The 19,226-nt window shown below is 37.6% G+C and overlaps 1 protein-coding gene across 25 annotated transcripts in view; it reads right to left on the bottom strand.

Annotated features, from left to right (window-relative positions):
* DLG2 (discs large MAGUK scaffold protein 2) overlaps nucleotides 1-19,226 on the bottom strand; it is a 1,033,591-nt gene that overhangs the window by 45,641 nt on the left and 968,724 nt on the right. For all 25 annotated transcript variants that reach the window (XM_042793331.1, XM_042793310.1, XM_042793308.1 and 22 more), the window contains 2 exons: nucleotides 14,294-14,470; nucleotides 2,619-2,694 (listed from right to left, as the gene is read on the bottom strand). In XM_042793331.1, coding sequence (XP_042649265.1) covers nucleotides 2,619-2,694; nucleotides 14,294-14,470 — 253 coding nt within the window. The remainder of the gene's footprint in view (nucleotides 1-2,618; nucleotides 2,695-14,293; nucleotides 14,471-19,226) is intronic.

Genomic DNA, 19,226 nt, shown 5'->3' with positions numbered 1-19,226 from the left:
CTGTAATACTTTCTTTATATTTTATCTCTGGATTTGAGATTAAAAATGAGGTATAAATGTATTAAAATGCATAAAACTTTTAAAACCTGTAGAATAACAAGACAATTCCTATTTTAAAATCATAGCTCAGAGAAATTTTGGCACTATCTCATGAAACCTTCGCTGTGGGTTATTAGCTCTTAAACATTGCTTCTATAGGGGAAGAGAGGAATTGGGGTCAGCAAGAGAATTCAGGTAAAATTGCAACAGGATAATAACCATTTTATCTGTGCAAAAAACCCTAAGGATTCTCTGTATTAATTTTCAAAAAATGCACCCATGCACATCTCCTGGCCAAATATCCCACAAAAAGCTATTGTCCCAATTTAATCTTTTGAGTAAATCAAGACAGTACTACTTGCTATTCTCCCAATTTAACCTTTAGAGTAAATTAAGACAGTACTACTTCCCACATGCTCATGAATGTATGAGCACAAATGTGCAACAGACGTAAACCCATTCTTATCTGAATTGTAGATTGATTTTGAAACAAAAGAGTTATTGTGGGCCTACTGCAGCCCTATTTATCTGGACTGAATTTCTTCCAGATAAAAGAAGTAAAGCATGCACAGTTACACAGCTTATACCACTTCTTCTTGAACACTGAAAGACTAAATGGAAATGCTGATCTCTAAAATGCATATACATATATGTGTACTGAAACACCTCATTTTACATGTTGTTGCTTAACAGTGAACCCTTTTTCCCTTTACGCTCTTTCAAACACAAGCCTACATTATCTTTTCTCAAAAAGCCTTGAAAATGCAGGATTTTTTATTTTTTAGACAAAAACAAATTTTAGAAAATTCTAACAATAGAAAGTGTGCTCCCAAAAGGGTACAACGGTCTTGGTCTGTAATTCTGCAATTTCCTAAACATTGAAACAAACATTGACGTGAGTGGCTGGAAGATTAATGTTACACTGATGACAAAAATGGAAAAACAATTTGGGGAATCAAGAGGTAATTAAATTCTTGACAGACTCACTTGAATAAGGACCATTAGTTATATGAATGAATTATTCCCTGAGGTTATGATTATATACAGGAAATAGACATTTAACAAGTGATTTCATTGGCAATATAAAACTTATTATCTCCCAAAATAAATGGCAACATTAATTTACAGAGTTGCAGGGAGTGGTCATTTCAAACTAAAATGGAGTTCTGACTCCTGAAGAAATGCAATGAGATTAATAAATCCTTTCACAATGCATTTTGTTATATATTTTATACTATGTTATCTGTATGTGCAAATAATATGCAGAGGCTGAATTCTGATGCCACATACCTTATAAATCTGGAAAAATGGTTTCAGTCAGTGCAATTATTCTGCATTTGCATTGAACTCAGGAACTGTTCTGTAGAGCAGTAACAAGGAAGTATCTGCAAGTCTAAAATACTATTTTACTGGCATGTAGAGCCTTGGGACCCACTGTGCTAGGAACTCCATGATCGTAGCAAGAGGAGCTTCTTAATCTGCTAATCTGTCTGAGTGAAAGGACAGAATAAACTGGGATAAAAGAAGTATTCTTATTCTAATTACTGAAGCAAGAAGAGATTAAGAATGATAATTTCAAACTAGGCAGAGGACCACAGGAACAGCAGGTCTGGAAGGGACCTGGTGAACTGCTTGGTTTTGTCCCTTGCTAGCACCTACCTCCACTGTGTCCTCTCATCACCCAGTTTGGGCCCTGCCCTGTGTTTTCTGCAGCCAAACAGGACTTTTTGCTGGTGGTTTCTGAAGCACTGTCTCTTGGTATGCTCTCAGAAGCCCTCAGTTGTAAATGCCATGCATGCCAACCGGACTGTTTTCAAAAATAAATCCCTGCAAATGTAATGTTAAGTATTCACTACTGCTACAAATGCAAGCTACACTTCAGCAGAAAAATATACCTCAACAGCCAGGACTATGGGCATTTCTCATGCTATAACTCTTGCCAGCCAGATGGCAATGTACAGGATATTAGACATCAGGCTAGTGAGAACTGCTGGGCACAATAAAGTGATGCTGCAAAGCGTTAACGGCAGGAAGGCTGCTCTGTCCCAAGAGCACTGGTGGTAGAGAACTTGCATGTTTTGTGTTGGCTGGCCTGTTGTGCCTGCTGCGAAACACACCCATGTTCAATGTCTGTCACAACTGTCAAAGCAGAACATCCCAAACCTAAATTTTGCATCCAGGACTCTAACTTTCAACCTTTTGTTTGAGATTTAACAGCTTTTGAAGCCAGGGAATTTACACTTCTTGCCTTATTCCATTAAACAATTATCCATCTGTGTTGGATTTTAAAGTCTTTCCTTCTCTATCCATCATTTAACTAAAATCACATCTATTACAGAATTCTCTTTATTTTCTTAGTATCTTCCAATTAGGAGGCACTGTCAGTCAGTATTATTATAAAGATAATATTTAATTATTTCAAAGATTATATCATACTATACTCATGTCTATATTTCACTATAATCCAGGTTTTGGCTACAACAATATAAATAATCCTTATGTTGCTAAAATTTTCTCTACACTGAAATATGTAAAACAACTATAAAGTGCAATTTCAAAAGGTTTTACTATTTACGTACCCCTTTTGCATCAATTACACCAGGTTTCGCGTTGAATTTCACTGTCTTCAAACGTGCACGCTCCTTTCTTTCAACTCTGGGGAAAACACAAATAAAGAAACACGTTGATTATAGCACTGTTTTGATATCTGATCTCCCAAAACCACTGGTGGTTTACTATGCATAGAGTGAGCATTTAAAGCAAATTTTATAAACTGGAAAGAGAAAGATGTCAGGTCACTTCCTCAGCCAAACAGCAGTTTTCTGGCAAACACAGGCCTGGATTTGAGGGGCCATGGCTGTCCTCCACCATCAGAGCATCACTGCCTCCCAACACACATGGGAGTGTGGTAAGAGCACATTAAGTAACAGATTTACCCTCTCTAATTTAAGCTGTCCAAAATTCAGTCAACATTTGGAGTTCTTCCAAGTGTTCTCTCCAAGTGGTCAGAGAATGAAACAAGGACAAAGACAATAAGCTGTTCACCTCAGTGCTTTCAGATGAGCACTTTACATTGGAGTAAATTTTAGATCATACAAATAAGGTAAAGTGAAACCCAGAATTTCTGGACCTGAAACCCCATGGTTTCAGACTAATGAACTGCTTAAAAATACCTTAAAAATTAACTTAAAATAGCTTACAAACAGCATGTAACACACAGTAGTGGTGAATAGTGTCTGAACTCATGATAAATGCAAAGTAAAAAGGATTAAGTTTCACCTGATGGGTTGAGAAGATGTAAGAAATTGCAGTTGTTGGAAACAGGAGTCTTGCTCCTTTTCCCTCCCACTGCCTCATTTCCCATTGCTCCCAGCAATGCCCCTCATAGCTGCCTTCTCCACAACAGAAAACTGACCGAGTCATAAAAGTGAATAGGTTGTAATGCTTTTAAGGAGTTAATCAGCTGACTGAGATGATACAGCAGCTTGTCTGGCCAGAGCAGACTAGAAGGGGGAAAGGGGAAGCTCCTTCCCATGCGTTTCAGAGCAACCTTTGCCTTGAATCTCAAAGAAAAAGAGAGAATTTCTTACTAACCTGAGTATGGGGGAGATACCTAAAATTTTTCTAGGGGACAATGTATTATTAGGCAATACTTAACAAATGTGTTAGGTATTTTATTTTCTCAAATTGCTTCAAAACCATAAACCAAATTCACCACACACACATAGACAGTCTGCCCACAGTTTTGCAGAGCCCTTTGTACATGGTCACTTTAAACCTCGGGTTCTGCAATACTGACTTTACAGTACCACAGATTTTTAAGTGTCTTGACCTCAGCTTGACTGAAGTAGTTTTGAAAATACTATCACTGCAAAGTTTTTATTGTTTTAAAAACCTTAATTACAATTCATTTCAAATGTATCTTCTGAAAGATGGAGGAATGCTATTTGTTACAATATTCAAGTGCAGAGAAACTTTTCTGAGACTTTGATTAGCTAAAACTACACAGCTTTTCCATAAAGATAATTTCTGAGATGTACAAATGCTCATGGGCAGCAAAGCTATTTTCAGCCATTCTAAAACACTGTGAATTGGGTGAGTGGTCTTATTTAAACCATGTCTTCAACAAACATCTGCAAGCACAGAGAATGAAAATAATTTGTTTTTCTGACTCATCTCAGTGAAGACCTCACTGAGAGTGGGTGAGTTCTGAAAACAGAGGGGCAGGTTCACACTACCAAATAGCGTGGCCAAATAGGAGAGGACACAAATTATACATTTCAGGGATTTTCTTCAGGCCAGTTCTAGTCTGGCCCCATGAACTGCCTACTCATTAGTAGGTGGATGCACTGGGTGGGCTCATCTTCAAGATCAGTTTAATACAAATGAATTTAGTATGCATACACCAAGACTGCCCCATGAGATGAACCAAAGTGCAGAAAGGGAGGGAAAAAAGGCCATTTGCTTTGAAAGTTCAGTCCTGGTCTGAAAAAACAGAGAACAGAGCCCTGTGAGCCCACCTCCTGGGACCCAAGAGCCCAAATTGCAGTGTGGTATGACCCAGAATTTGGCTTAGCCTGTACAGTTCTAGTATTTGTGTATTTAAAGAAAGTTGAACTGCTCCAATGAAAAGCCTCAAAAATTGTTTTATGCCGGTATCTATAGCTTCAGTAAACACAGCTTGAGAGAGGAGTTGTTATTATTGTATATACAATGCCTTCAGAGTGAGAAAATACTGAGATCTAAATAATTCTCTTTAGGAGAGAAATACATATCACAATCATTGGCAATGAGCTGATGCCAGACAAATTAATTCTAAAGAAAACACAGACAGTGTTACTTTTTAATGCTTAGTATGTTTAGCCACCAAAATAATAAAGAAGAGGAATGTGTGTCATCTCGATCCTTTTGTATCTTAGAATCAAGACTGGACAAATACAAGTTACAGTCCTGAGAGTAGAGGGAAAAACGAGACACACAGGGCATTTATAAAGGACATTTCACTAGATAATTCAGTGTTTCTGTTCCTAAATATTATGGATCAATATCCTGAATTTCTATTATTCAATGAATGAGCATTATTTTTAAACACGCTAGTAAAACTTAACATCTATCATCATACTGAAATATATGCAGTAAATATTTTACCTGTGGGAAAACTATATACCCTTACTATATTTGGAACGATCACCATTGCTGCAAGATTCACATATGCTGTATATCTAAACTTTTAACACAATATACTTAAATAATAATGCCAGGAATTGAAAAAAAAAAAAAAATCTAAGAAGGGGCAAGTTCTTCCCTAAACTAAATCAACCTTCAAGAAGACCAGGTGCAGATAGAAAAATCTAAAGAAACAGAAGCTATTCGTGTCCTTACTCACCTTGACTAATACGGTCATTACTATAAAATTGACATTTACTACCTTTGCAAAATTGTCTACAGAATCTATCATCCCCTGGACCAAGCACAAAAATCTGATCATCTACCTGTAATTGAAACAGTAACTCTATTTGTCTAAGATTAGGAATTGCTCTAGGAAATCTAAGTTGAATCCCGCAGAGCTACCTTATAAGAGCTCAATATTGTATTTTTATTAGACAATAAATAGCTGAGAAAAAAGTGAGGTTTATTATATCCTGCAAACTGGTCCACATATGACCCTTTTTCTAACTTTCACAGTTTCCTACAAATAACATCAGAATATATTCCTTCAAAGTTCTTGTTTTCTAAGTCTTTTTATTATATAACTTATAAAAGTTATTTTTAAAAATACAAACTCCAGTCTTTTGATAGAATGATAATTAACACAACATGTTTCCTTCTGTCTGAGTGGGCTTATATATTTCCTTTTGAAACACTGTGAATGTTGGTTACTATAGTTACAGTTTAAATTTAGAATAAATGCATTTCTCTGTAAGTGTGGAATAGTCACATGGAAACAGCTCAAATGCAGCTTTCAAATTAATGTTATTAAAACCATATGAACACTCTCAAACTTAAACTAGCAGATGAAGTCCCTTGGTAGTACCGGTAAGAAATGAAGACTCGAGGCTGTGTAATTGCTTAAATAGGATGGATGCCTTCTGAGAAAATAATTAGCTCAAATGAACACAGTATTCTACTTATTAATCTGTGTTAACATTTAAACTCATTCCAGTCCTGTCTAACTTCCTAAAACATCTGCTTTTAACTTCATTTCTTATTCACTGCATAAAGAAATTTGGAAACTAACCCTGAAGAGTAGATCTTATTTATGAAATTTGTCATAATTGCATTAGCAGCCATGGAGGCATTGCTGCTTTCTACAAGCATAGCAGACAGATGAGGAGCTGCACAAACATTCTGCATTGCTCTGAGAAGTATATAAATAATGTCATTAAGTGCCATTAATCCTTGAGGCAAACATACCAACAATGTTCACACATGCTCAGCATGCCTGCTGAATATTACAAGCATTTTGTAATCTGGTACTGTATTAAGGATACCACAGTGTTGCCTCCCATTATAATTTTCCTGACACCTTCCACAATAAAACTGTTCTTGGTTACTTACAATTTAGCTGAACTGTAACTTCCAAGCTGAAATTTCATGTGTCTCAGGGTGATTACATTACTGTTGCTACTTCAAGTGTCAATGAAATTGGTTAGCTGTCAGAAGAAGGCTAGGATAAAATAAATGTTTTTGCCCAGCTCATAATATACTCTTAAAGCACTTTAGCTCAGGTGCTCTACTGCCTTCATGTCTTGGGTCTTGGACTTAAACTGTGGCAGTGGGTTCCTCTGCTATCAGGAGCATACCTCTCTTTTTCCTGAAGGAATTAACCCAATATCCGAATGTCTGAAAAGCTTTGGTTTTCACATGCTCTGGAGAACTCTGTTAGCATGTAGGTTGGTTCTCCAAAGATTTAATCTTTGTTGAGGTGGTCAGTGTGCAGGATTGCTGTGAACTAAGATGTTCCCATAATTTTCTATCTGACCTACTGGAACACTTTTGCCTCAGAGTGAGCTAAAAAGGTAACTAAAATTAGCGAGCTAAAAATGTATGGAATATCAGTTCTCTGAGCATCAGTGTTCCAGCTCTTACAAAATACATCTTAATTATTTTTTAAAAGGAACACTATGTCAAGCACTTTTAGTACTTTCCTGAATCTTCAGTTTTCTAGTTGCTACATCTAAAGAAAAATAAACTTGACCCCCCTTTTCCCCAAGAGAAAGCGCATTTAGGCACATAAAAGCCCTTTGCAGCTGTTGATGTTGTGAATACCTAAATAGCACATGAGTGTAAATTCTTTACATTGTTTTAGTTGACAACAAACCTACCATCCCTTGGACATCAATTTGATCAATCAGCTGAGGAAATTGCTTTTACAGGAAGAAATGTTTCACTTTAAACTCTATCCATTTTTCATTCACCTGTGCTGCACAAAGCAGGATTATAGGGGGTTGTGCAAAAAATGAAGTGAAGGTGGAGGATTCCCATCTGCAAATTTGCAGAGGCCCCAGGTTCCAACCCTGACTTGCCTGATATAAACATTGCTCCCATGCCCCTTTCTAATTATATATCTTCTTGGTAGAACTATACCGAAGGGATGGAGGAAAGCACAGATATGATTTCCAAAACTACTTCATGGCTCAAGTTCCATTTTCAAAAGTGCCTGGGGGCCACTGAAACTCAATGAGATTTCAAGAAATGTTCAAAACCACCTACATCCACCATTCAAACGTGACTTGGGAGCTGAAAAGCTCTGAGCCCCACATGGAGACAGCATCGCCTATCACAACTGATGAGGATTTCACCTCCAGCTTTCCACCCAAGTGTAGCTCCCTGAAAAAACATTGCCGTGTACAGGGAAATGGTCTAAAACCATCTGAGATCTGGGACAGTTGGAGTATACCTTGTATGCTCATTTCTCTTGAAACTGTTCTTGGTAGTAGATACCTCATGGCCCTTTTTGCACAAATGGGCAGGATTCATTCTTTTCTTCCCCATAAAGCTAAAGTAGTGTAGAGGTACATTGAAAATATACCTCAGCCTTCAGTGTTTCCTCACTAGCAAATTCAAGACTTCAGTTCTTTGGGATGCCGTTCTCTTCCTACTCCTCTTCTGAGGAACTTATTACTGGGATGCAACACTCACTGCACTGCAACGTCTATCTGCTTTTGTGTTTCTGGGCACATGTAACTGTTGAAAATGGGCCTCTGGGATTTTTCAAAATGAGACTTTCAGTTCTTCATCTGTACTGCAAACAAGAAGAAATCAAGCATAACTCAACCAGACATGAACTGTGATCCTTCATTGCTGGGGGTTAATGGACCATTGGGAATGTCGTCAGTGTCTTTCTAAAGTCATTAATCAGTCTTCACAGTGGAGATGTAAAATATCAAGTGAGACATGCTTTAATCTTCAATAACAGTGTTCAACACTGATTTAGAATACAGATGCAAATTGCAAAGTGGTGTTGAGAATCAAATAAAATGGTTACAATAGCCTAATTTACACAGATTTGGCACTGAGGTGTTATGCAGAATTAAAGTTATTTCCAAATCCAGCATGAGAACAAGGAGAGTTAGAAAATAGAAGAATGCAATGTAAAGTGAATACTCAAAAGACCTTGCTATAGCTTACATCTTTGTTGACATGTTTTTTCTTGTCTTGCTTTGCCATTTCCAGGTCATCTGCATTATATTTGTTTTGTCTGCCCATCAAGTGAAAGGTAAGTGAAAATATCCATTACTATTTATAATCCAAATATGTGGACTCAGTCCACAGTCTTTTATTGCTTCCATCCTCTATTCTGCTCAGATTTGTTTATGTGAGGTCTAATCTTACCAATAGATTCCCATTCTCAACATTATTTTTGAGGATTCCTGAAGTGGTATTTTTTGCAATAGAACATGTATTTTTCAATAAAAGAGCATGTGCTCTTGTTCAGCTCTCCACCTTCAGTGACTTGCTTATAGAGAGCAGCTCAGCACCTGGTCAATATTTTACAAAAAGAGCAGACCTAATGGCATTAGGAAGTGAATTCTCATAAAATTATAAAACAATCCTATTCAGTTTAAAAGCTAAGAGCTGTTTTCCTTCAGCATAAAAGTTTCTCATCATTGTAAGAGAACAGGATGAAGTTTATACATACACATACATATCAATTTGATTCCATATTTATTTTTTCCAATTAGATTAGTAAGTATAGTCAGGTAACTTATTTTAGATGAAGCTTACGTAATTATGCCATGTTCTAAAGTTTTATCATCTAAGGATTAAAGTCTTAAGGGATGTTTAGAAAGGTAGACAATTTATAGGAAACCATTAAAAATAAAACTCACTTGAGTGGATAAACATGCCCTTCTGCCAAGCTGAGCAGAATAACAAATTTAAGTTGGCTTTTTGCCCACAGGGACTTCTGTGCTAGGAAAACCTCTTGTTCCTTGTCCTTAGATGTTTGTGAAACATCGTTTTTTTACCTACTTTCCCCCCTATTTGGTTCTGAAAGGAGAGCATGGTTACATGTATTTGTGTGGAGAATGCTGTCTATTTGAGAACACAAGTATCACTCTGGTACCATCATACACGTTCAGCTGGTGATAACAGGGATACAAGTTGGGTAACATTTTGCAGACAGATGTACTTAGACTATCTGGAAATAGATATCATAGTATGATGTCCAGTCTGAGAGCAGTTTTGTGGCTGCACATCTTAAAGACAACAGAAAGATTAGTGTAAATATTTCAGTGTTTTAGGACCAAAACCTCATTAGCTACAGTGGGATCAGTAGTAAAAATGGTGAGAATTTATGTTTGACCATTCTGGGGCAATCTGTGTGAAATTGCAGACTAGATTACTTTCAGACCCACAGACCCAAGCCAAGCAGATATACACAGGCCATAGAAAATACTGAAGGTTAACATTCATGAAGTGCTATTGTGTGGGATTTGCAATATAGGAGCTTTTCTGCTTTCAGAGACTCAGCAAAGAAAAAATGAAAAGAACTGGAGCTGTAAAATCAATGCTACAGCAAATTAAAATCTCTTTACCACTGAATTAGAGCATCTGTCTAGGATTTTAATACACTCTAACTTATGCACACTGGTTTCACGCTTTTTGTTGATTCTCTTTAGCTAATGTGATTCCATGGGGAGGGAATCTTAGACATAGGCTGCTCAGCTTGCTGCTGCCCTTTATGGGAAGCTAACTTTGTTCTGTTTATTCAGACAACAGGAAGAACAATGAGGCAAATAAAAATTCTTGTGATCAATAGTCCAGCATACATAGAAATTCTAATCTCAATCTGTACATCTATACTAAATGTAACAAAACTGTAGTGTAAATCTAATCCTTTTGGTCATTCTAGTATAAAATAGTAGTTTTTGATGATAGCAATTCACATGCATAAATGTAGCACACAGGTAATACCACAGGCTGCCTGAGATATTGGTACGGGACTGGTATTTATGTCCCCTCACCTTGGGAGATCCTGCCCAGCATAATAACTGTGCCCTGCTCTCACCTTAGACATACCTTGGATAAATCTTTTTGGCAGATGTGGAACTAAGAGAAATTTGGTCTGCAATATTCATTCATTGATATTACATAATAACAACTATTTGGTGTCTGTTAAACCACAACTGAAGTGGTTTGTAGTCCTACTGTTCCCAACATCAATACGAGACAATATCACCACACCTTCATAGAATTATATTTGCTTTCTACCTAACTGGCTACTCAGTCCCATGGTTGAGAAGGACAGGTGTAATAAGACAACAAATACTTACTGGCAAATGGACAAAATGTTGTTTTCAGATGTAGAAAGGGTTGCAATGATATTATAACAATGCAGGACACTGAGCATTTAGTTTTTGTTAATCCCCACTGATGTCACCAGCTCACCAGTTCATGGGATTTGGTCCTTGTATGGATCAGTGGAGAAACACAGGGCCACTCTCATTAATTTGTGCTTCCTCTTTCAGTAACCCTCCTCTAGCTGCAGTGCTACCCTCCAAAACTCACTCTTAAAGCCTGACTTTAAAATTTAATGATCAACAAGGCAACAAGTCCACGCATTGGCAGCAACACTGAAATTTAATGACAAATAGCTTTCAAACTCTATTGAATCACTAAGAGGTAAATTCTGGTAATATATTCAATGTCCTGGAGAGAATATTGAGTGGCAGCTCCCCTGTAATTATAAATTATGATTTCTTTTGGTTTATCACATATATCATAAAGGAGAGAAAAAGTATAGTGTCTTCATTTATCATTCAAAATTTATCAGCTCATGCCAAAATGTCACTGTGTTAAGGGCTCTCCTGTAAAAAGATGTAAAAGAAATGCATAACTAAATACTTGGAAAGCAGTTATCATTATACAGCACCTTAAAGAAGTAATATAATGTACTTGTTATGGCTTTGTGTGTACATATACATATATTTGTATACATATATACCAAAATAAAATTGAAGCGGTCACTGGCTTTAAGAACTATCCCATAATGATTTCACCTATAAAAAATGCAGGAATTTTATATTAGCTGCTGCTGGACAGGAGATAAGGAGTAAAGCAGACACCTAAAAGACTCAACTGGGCACTAAATATCCCTGGATCTGTATAGCCTCTCACCCAAAGTACAAAAGATGTTACAGTCCCACAGGATAGTATTCCTGCATATATACATAGGCAGAAGGAGTCCAAGAACAACACCAAAACCAAACCCCACTAAACCAAACCGCCCCAAACCCCCAAATCATAAAGAAAAGGAATAGAATGAGTGGGGGATTGAAAAGTAAAAGATAAATATAAAATCTCTTCAACCTACAACATCATAGGAAGCTGGCCTTGAAGGACAAGTCACAGCCCAACAAATAGTTACAGATGGTCTTTTCTTCCTGGTCTATCACAAAGCATATTTTACTGCTAGATATTACATATGCTGTATTATATATAATGCAATGCCTATATAAATAGTCCCAATAAACTATAAGAGATACACCATCCTGCAGTAAACCACTTAAATGAGGATTTCCATGCTGTAGTTGCCTACGTTTGGTCAAATGAATCACAGGACTACTCTGTCTTAGATAAAGCCTCTCATAGTCAATAAACCACACCTGCAGAGGAAATTCAACTCAATCAGTACATTCAGGCAAGTATGATGAACTTTATTCTCGGTAGCTCAGCCCTGTATACATTGATTGCTCACCTTCCCCATGGGTTGTGTAAATGACCACAGAAGAGGCTTGGCAAGAGCACATCGGTCTCACTGGCTCTGAGGGATCATCCAGAATCCACAGAAAGGAAATAATACTCACTTTTCAGTGCATTGGAAAAAATAAACTTGTACAGCTGAAACCTTTTATGAAATAATAGCAACCTTCCCTCACCCCAGCTCAGGTGTATCACATCATCACATTAATGCAGACAGAAAATCAGATGCCATTGATTTTTCCAGTAACTATACCTGCATCTTTTCACATGCAAGACTCTTATTTTTAGATTCTAAACAATGGATTTTCATCTTGCCTCTTTTTTTTTTTTTTTTTTTTCATTTTTTTCTCCTAGTGTTTCCTAGGCCACATCTTTTTCCTAGGCTGTATCATATCTGATCTTGACTTAGACAGCTTCTGTCTTTTGTCCTTGAAAACATCACTGTGCGGGTAATCCAATAAGCTTTCGGCACTTACATCCTCTCCACCTTACAGAAGATACAACTCCACATCTTAATCAGCTGCTTTGCTTTGCCCTTTTCCCCCCTATAGTTGTTTTATTATGTATGACACTTTTTTTGTAGCTTTTCATAGTACGCACAACACTGCGAGTGAGCTTTGTGCACATACTTCCCTCAGTAATAACTAAATAAACTTTCCTCTTTTCCCATGTGTGATCCAATCATGTCATTACAACAGTATTTACTGTAGCAATTAATAGTAGGCAAGTATTCCCTTTTCAATATCTAGAGACTAAATCTGTTTAATGGGCACATTTTTCCCATCTTAAAAATGATAAGGTAGTTTTTACCTCTATCTATCATACAGCTCCGAAACTGTTTTTCACTGAAAATCCTGGTAAGGTTGCTACTCAAACATGGTCATGATTAGAGAAAACAGGGTCCTTGCAGGGCTCATGTCAACAAGGTTTTTGATGGCCTTTCAGCTTACTTTTATGTGATTTAGAACAAGGACTACCATGAGCTCTATTAGTACCTGGGCCAACTCTCTTAAAACAGCAGCAGGTACTCTACAGAGCATCAAACATCCCATTTCCCCATTATAAAAAATGGACATGATCTTTTTTATATGAATGCTAAAGCTGAAATAGCTAGGAATAGAAAGTTTATATGCAGTATGGGAGCATTGCTGCAAAAGAGAAATGTAATGTGGTTTGACAGATTTCATCTTCCTCCTACCTTTTCAGTTCTTGACCTTTCTATAGCAACTATCAGCAGAGGCAGAAGGTAATACTGATTTGTGTGGTAGTTCTGATACTATCAGAGACTTGTGACCAATTTTATAAAAGCACCTAGACAGAGTAAACAATACAAACAATGAGAGAGATTCAGATGTCTGTTCTCTCTCCATCAGTCAGCACGAATCCATCACAGCTAAACAAAGGTTTAGATTTAGCTAGGAGAGTGGATGAAAGTTCCTTCATTTACGTTATATGACAAATTTACCGTGATATTGATTATCCATCAGTTTCCAGTCAGGAAGAGATTAAATTAACAGATTTTGAAGCCAAAGAGGACCATTATATAATTTAACGTAATTTTTTACATCACACAGGCTGAGAAGTTTAATTCTATTACTCTCTCAAAAGAAAGACATACAGTCTTGATTTGAAAATGTCAAGACATTCATTACATCCCTCAGCAGTTTGATGCAGTGGCTAATCACCCTGACATTAAAACATGTGCTCTACTTCAAATTCAGAGCTAATTCCCAGCCTTGGGTTCTGGCTATTCCTTCTGCTGAAGCTCTTTAGTAGATAGTGCTCTTTCCCCCTCTCCCCCTTTCTTTGTGGAGATACTAATCCACTATAATTGAGTCACCTTTTCAGATCATTTTCAGTACCATTAAACATCCTGAACTCTTTAAATCTCACAGCAAAAATCATATCTTCCAACTCTTGAAATAATAACTGTGGGATTTTACTCTTTCCTCATTTTTTCAGTAGATCGATGCACCCTGTCTTTGCAATAAAATGGAGTATTTTAATATCACAGCCAAGGAGGTAGGAAGGAGTAGGCAGCACTCACCTCCTCTTGCTGGGTATAACTCCCATCTCCTCACTGTCTCCCTCCAGAGTGACCCTCCTCGCCTGCCACCATTCATCGTCCGAGGCGTTGATGACATGAAGGATGTCTCCATACTTAAAACTGAGTCCTTGGCTTGGGAGGCCACTGTCTTTGCTCTTGTCATAGTCAAACATGGCTCTGTGAAGGGAAATAAAGATATGAAGACAGGTGATTATATCAGTCTTGGAAACATTTACTTCTGAACAATCTGTCATATTTTATGTTACAGCTAACTCTTGTTCCTTTCTAAAGGGAAAGGTCTTGCTTTCCACTGTTGAGTTAATCTTTAGAGAATCCTTTTTTTAAAGAGAAACTAAATGGTGAAGTTTGGTATTTACTGTTTCATGTAACAAAGAACAATCACCGTATCAGAGTATCTAGTAAACAAACCTAGTAGCCAGGAGCCCCTTGTCACCTTTGTTTCCACAGCAGTTTGTGGCTGTCGAGCTTGTCCTTTTCTCACACTTTCCTGTTTTCAGACAGCAGGTTGTCTGTCAGACAGATTGGGTGCATTGACTAAATACAAGGGACCAAAACCATTCTCAGGGCAATGCATTTCTTTAGCTGCATGGATGCACCTATCTTAGCACCTAGTTCAGAAGAAAACTTCCAGAGGGAATCTCTTGATTATTCCCACCCACAGTGCTTTGATTCATGGCCGGGAGCTATTAGGTTGCGCACACTGGATTCCTGAAATTTGAAATGAAACTGAAAGCTGTCCTGACCAGAGCAGCACTAGTCTGACATCCACCCTTTCAAATGCACGCAGGGTGCACGCAGCACTGCTGCTTTCCCTGTTCACAGCCAGTCCCCCTGTGCTGCAGCATCTGCCTGGGCAGCCCTTGCTATTTCCTTTCATGTTGAAGCTGTTTTCCACCAGTCTGAAGTGGACCTCTACCCTGGCTATACCTATACAAAAAAGTCTCATCTATAGGACATGTATATTAATATAGTATGTATATATGTCTAGGGACTCCATAAGCACAAACTGAGAGCTAGCTTTAAGGCTATCAAACTGTGGCTGGGCATAGCTGAGCATGAGTTTACTGCCTAAGTATTCAACCCAGATCTTGGGAAAGACCTTCAGCCTGCCCTGAGCTCTGTATTATCAAGTTACAGAGATACTAATTCTCAGCCTCATCCAGTCCTACATCCATCACCTACAGCAGCAGTTTTGAGGGCAGACATACTTCCATTTCTCAGGGGAAGACTCTGCACATGAATCCCAGCAAGGCTGTACATGAGTGCAGCTTGCTGATTGGAATTATGTAGCTAAAAATCCAGATCTTGGTTTGTTACAGGAAAAAATATATGGGAATATCTTCCCCACGTAAAATATTGCTTAAAGATCATGCCTGTCAAGAACTGATGTTTATTTTCCTATAGGGAAGATAACATGATTATAATCCTGACTGCAGAAATGTTAGATCAGTAAAATCTCAAGAGGTATATAATAATTCCTACTCTTTTATTGTTGGAAATAAAGCCGTGGCAATCTTTTCACTGGTAAACACTTCTGAGGGAAGGATTTTATATAATTAATTGTTGTGCACTGTAGTATGATTGCAGAGAATGATTATAACAGCTTTATGGGCAGATTTAAAACACTCAAGGCTACCTCTTGTAATAAGAAGAACTTAAATTAAGTTTTCATAGTTGTAACTATGCAACCAAAATAATTTAAAAGCTCTTGTAAGCACTCATTCTGCATGAAAGGTCTGGTTCAGGAGAAAGACAGTTGCTGTTTGGAATATGACTTCTCTTACAGAGTTTATAATCATGTACTAACATCTTCAGAAAAGCCCAGATAATTCCCTTCTGAGGATGAAGATAACAAATAATCCTGCTGAATTTTACCTAATCCATGATTTTGGATATGCTTGTGCCTTTCTTGGTAAATGTTCTTGGATTGCAAGTAATGTTTGAAAAATTTTAATGGCTTAACAGTAGAAATTCTATAAAAACTTGGCTATATCTTAGTAAAAATTTACATTCATAAAGGATTCTTATCAGTAGCAAGTCATCTGCTGCTTTCTCAAATAAGGCTTTCTGTGAGGACGTATGATGAAGCAGCATATCAGAGCAGCTAAGTATCATCAGTCACCTCTTCTTAACCAATTAATGACATCTGATCTCTGGAGAAAAGGCACACACAAACAGGCATACAACATATCATCCTGTTGGTATTGCCCTTATCACCATGCAGTTGAACAGTTGTCTTAAAAATTCAGTGAACAATTGTGAATTGTGTACCTTGGCATGGAAGCCTATCAACATCTCAGAACCCTAACCACAACAGTTGGCAGCCATGCTGGATACTGGACAGATGTAATACAATCCTGAATCCATGCATAATTAAATTATTCAAAACAAATTACAATATCTTCTATTGCAGATAATAGGTAAGACTGTCACATCCCAGATGTAAAACACATGCCAAACTGGAAATGCTCCACATTTGGCAAGTTCTAAGATGAAGGGTATATTTCAAAAGCTTAGCAGAAAGAAAGGAGTGTTCTTTGTGCTTGAACAGACATTAGCACCCCAGAGCCCATGTATTAACTTAAAATCACTGACTGCCATCATACTAGCTGATGTTAACGATGAATGCAGCTGGCAGTGTTTGACACTGACTTATTTTGACAGGAGTAATCATGTGCAATGCTAATTAAAGTGAGATTGCAGATCTCAGACAAGAGAATTTTTGAGCATGCTTCTCAGTGAGTGAAAGATTTTGTGGCTGTATGCCCTACAGATGTTGATTACTCCATTAGTAAATGAAAATGATATGAGAGCTGACTTCAGTGCTCTTTCCTAAACATTTCAAATTAAGAGCCAGGCTTACGCTGATAACATAACTGTGTTTACGCTTAAAACTTAGATAACATTGCTGGCTCTGTAAAACATATTTTTGCAAGTTGACAGTTGGACCAACTATAAAACAAATGGACATCTTCACTCTAGGCACTGTTGTATGCATGTAGAAGTTAACATGACTAGCTAGGTGCACTTATCCTCACCTCCTCCTTTCAGTTCTCAGGCTGTAAGTACAGTTTGGATTTCTGCATGTCCAATTGGAAGCTCTAGTTTTACTTATTTAAGAGGCTGACATGTTCTTTCTAATTTTCCACCTGATGAATAGCGCCCAGTTCTGTTTGTGCTCAATCTTGCAGATGTATATAAAAATAACACATCTGCATCTGTTGAGCACAGCTGATGTGATACAAAATGAATGCAGCCAGACCTCTCATTTGATAATGGAACTGGGCAGGGCAGACAGAAATGATGCATTTTTATGCTCTGTTCTTCCATGGTTTTGGACAATGACAGCACAGTCTTACAGGATACTACACTACACCCTGCATGACTGAAGCTTTCATCAGAGAGGAAAGTTCAGCTCTCAGAAAAGTCTGCTTGGTCTATACAAGCTTTACCTGGATAACATACGAAGGTATGTTAGATAGTTTAGATAGGTTCTGCCATGTCGTGAGGAATACCAGAGGAAAGGCGAAAATGTAGTAGCATCTTTTCAGAATATTATGTGTTGAGGAGAGGACATAAGCAACCCAGCCCAGCAAGAGACCCACCCTCTCACTGTTCATCCATCACCCCTCTCTGAGAGATAAGCAACATATTTTCCTTTTAGTTAGAGAAGAACCAGCACAATCAGGACCTGACTGTTGTCAGTCCCCCAGACAAGTATTCTTCCAGAATGAGATATATAAAAGAAATAGCAAATAATTGTTATTCAAAGCAGACAGAGGATTTAACACATGAAGACATATCACCGTGCCTCTCTGTGGTGAGTTAGAAGTATCTCCACACAATACTAGCACACATAGTGCAGATACTGGGGAGCCTGCTCAGCAGAGCTAAAGAGCTTTCTGAACTTGCTAACATGACTATATGTTTTCATATGTCTGAGTCCGATTATTCCTCAGTTGCTCAGGCAGTTCAAGACACTAGGCCATAACTGATTTTTAGTGTCTTTTAACTGCAATTTTAAAGAATAATAACCTCAATGTCCTTAAAACTTTCTAATGGGACTTATCTGACAGGCTTGGTGACAAACAGCTTCTCCTTTTCTTCTCCACAACTGATAAAAGAACATCTTAAAGAGTGGTTCTTCTTCTTTTATGTGTTTTATATCCACAGGTAGCTGCCTGCCTCCACTGTTCAGCCTTTTTTAGATCATATAGGACAGAACCAAGAGTTCTACAAGGCTTTTTCTATGGCAGTAAGGGCTTTTTTCCCAGTCAGCTCATTAAGTCTACTTTTGAACTGGGACAGTAAATTTGTAATAACAAAGGAAATCGGTTTAAATTATTTAACTTTGATGTTGTGATCACACCAGCATCAGAAAAATTCCTGCTCAGTATCTTCTAGAGAGTGCCTTTCACAAAGACAAAGAGGACTCTGGGTTACACAGAACAGGTAACGCATTTTGAGATTACAAATATAGTAAGCCCAGTGATTACTGTGAGATGTGGATAAAACACTGAAATAGGGAACAGAGCTTGCTACAAACTAGTTGAACAGATGTGGTGAAATCATTATTTGGCCATCTTAGTTCCCTTATTAGAAAAATAGCAGAAGGAGTGTGTATGATTATCAAAAGCATGAAGTAGATGCACCAAATTTCCATTAACACTTCTAAATTTTTTTCCTCAGTTCCCAGTTTTTGCATGAGTTTGGGAAAAATGTTTAATATCTGTGCAACATTTTGAAAGTGAAAAGTGCTATTCAATTGCTAAGTATTATTACTGTGTTCTTGGTGAAAACCTGCTTACAGAAAATTAAGAAACGTTGTTCTGAGAAGTGAAGCAGAAGGTGCAAACATTTAGAACAAGCTAGATACCACAAATATTTAAGAGTCTTGTCTCCCTGGTATTAT

The sequence above is a fragment of the Tyto alba genome, unplaced genomic scaffold (assembly GCF_018691265.1).
Source record: "Tyto alba isolate M040663 unplaced genomic scaffold, T.alba_DEE_v4.0 Super-Scaffold_2, whole genome shotgun sequence".
NCBI lineage: Eukaryota > Metazoa > Chordata > Aves > Strigiformes > Tytonidae > Tyto > Tyto alba.
This window is presented reverse-complemented; position numbering and strand designations above follow the sequence as displayed.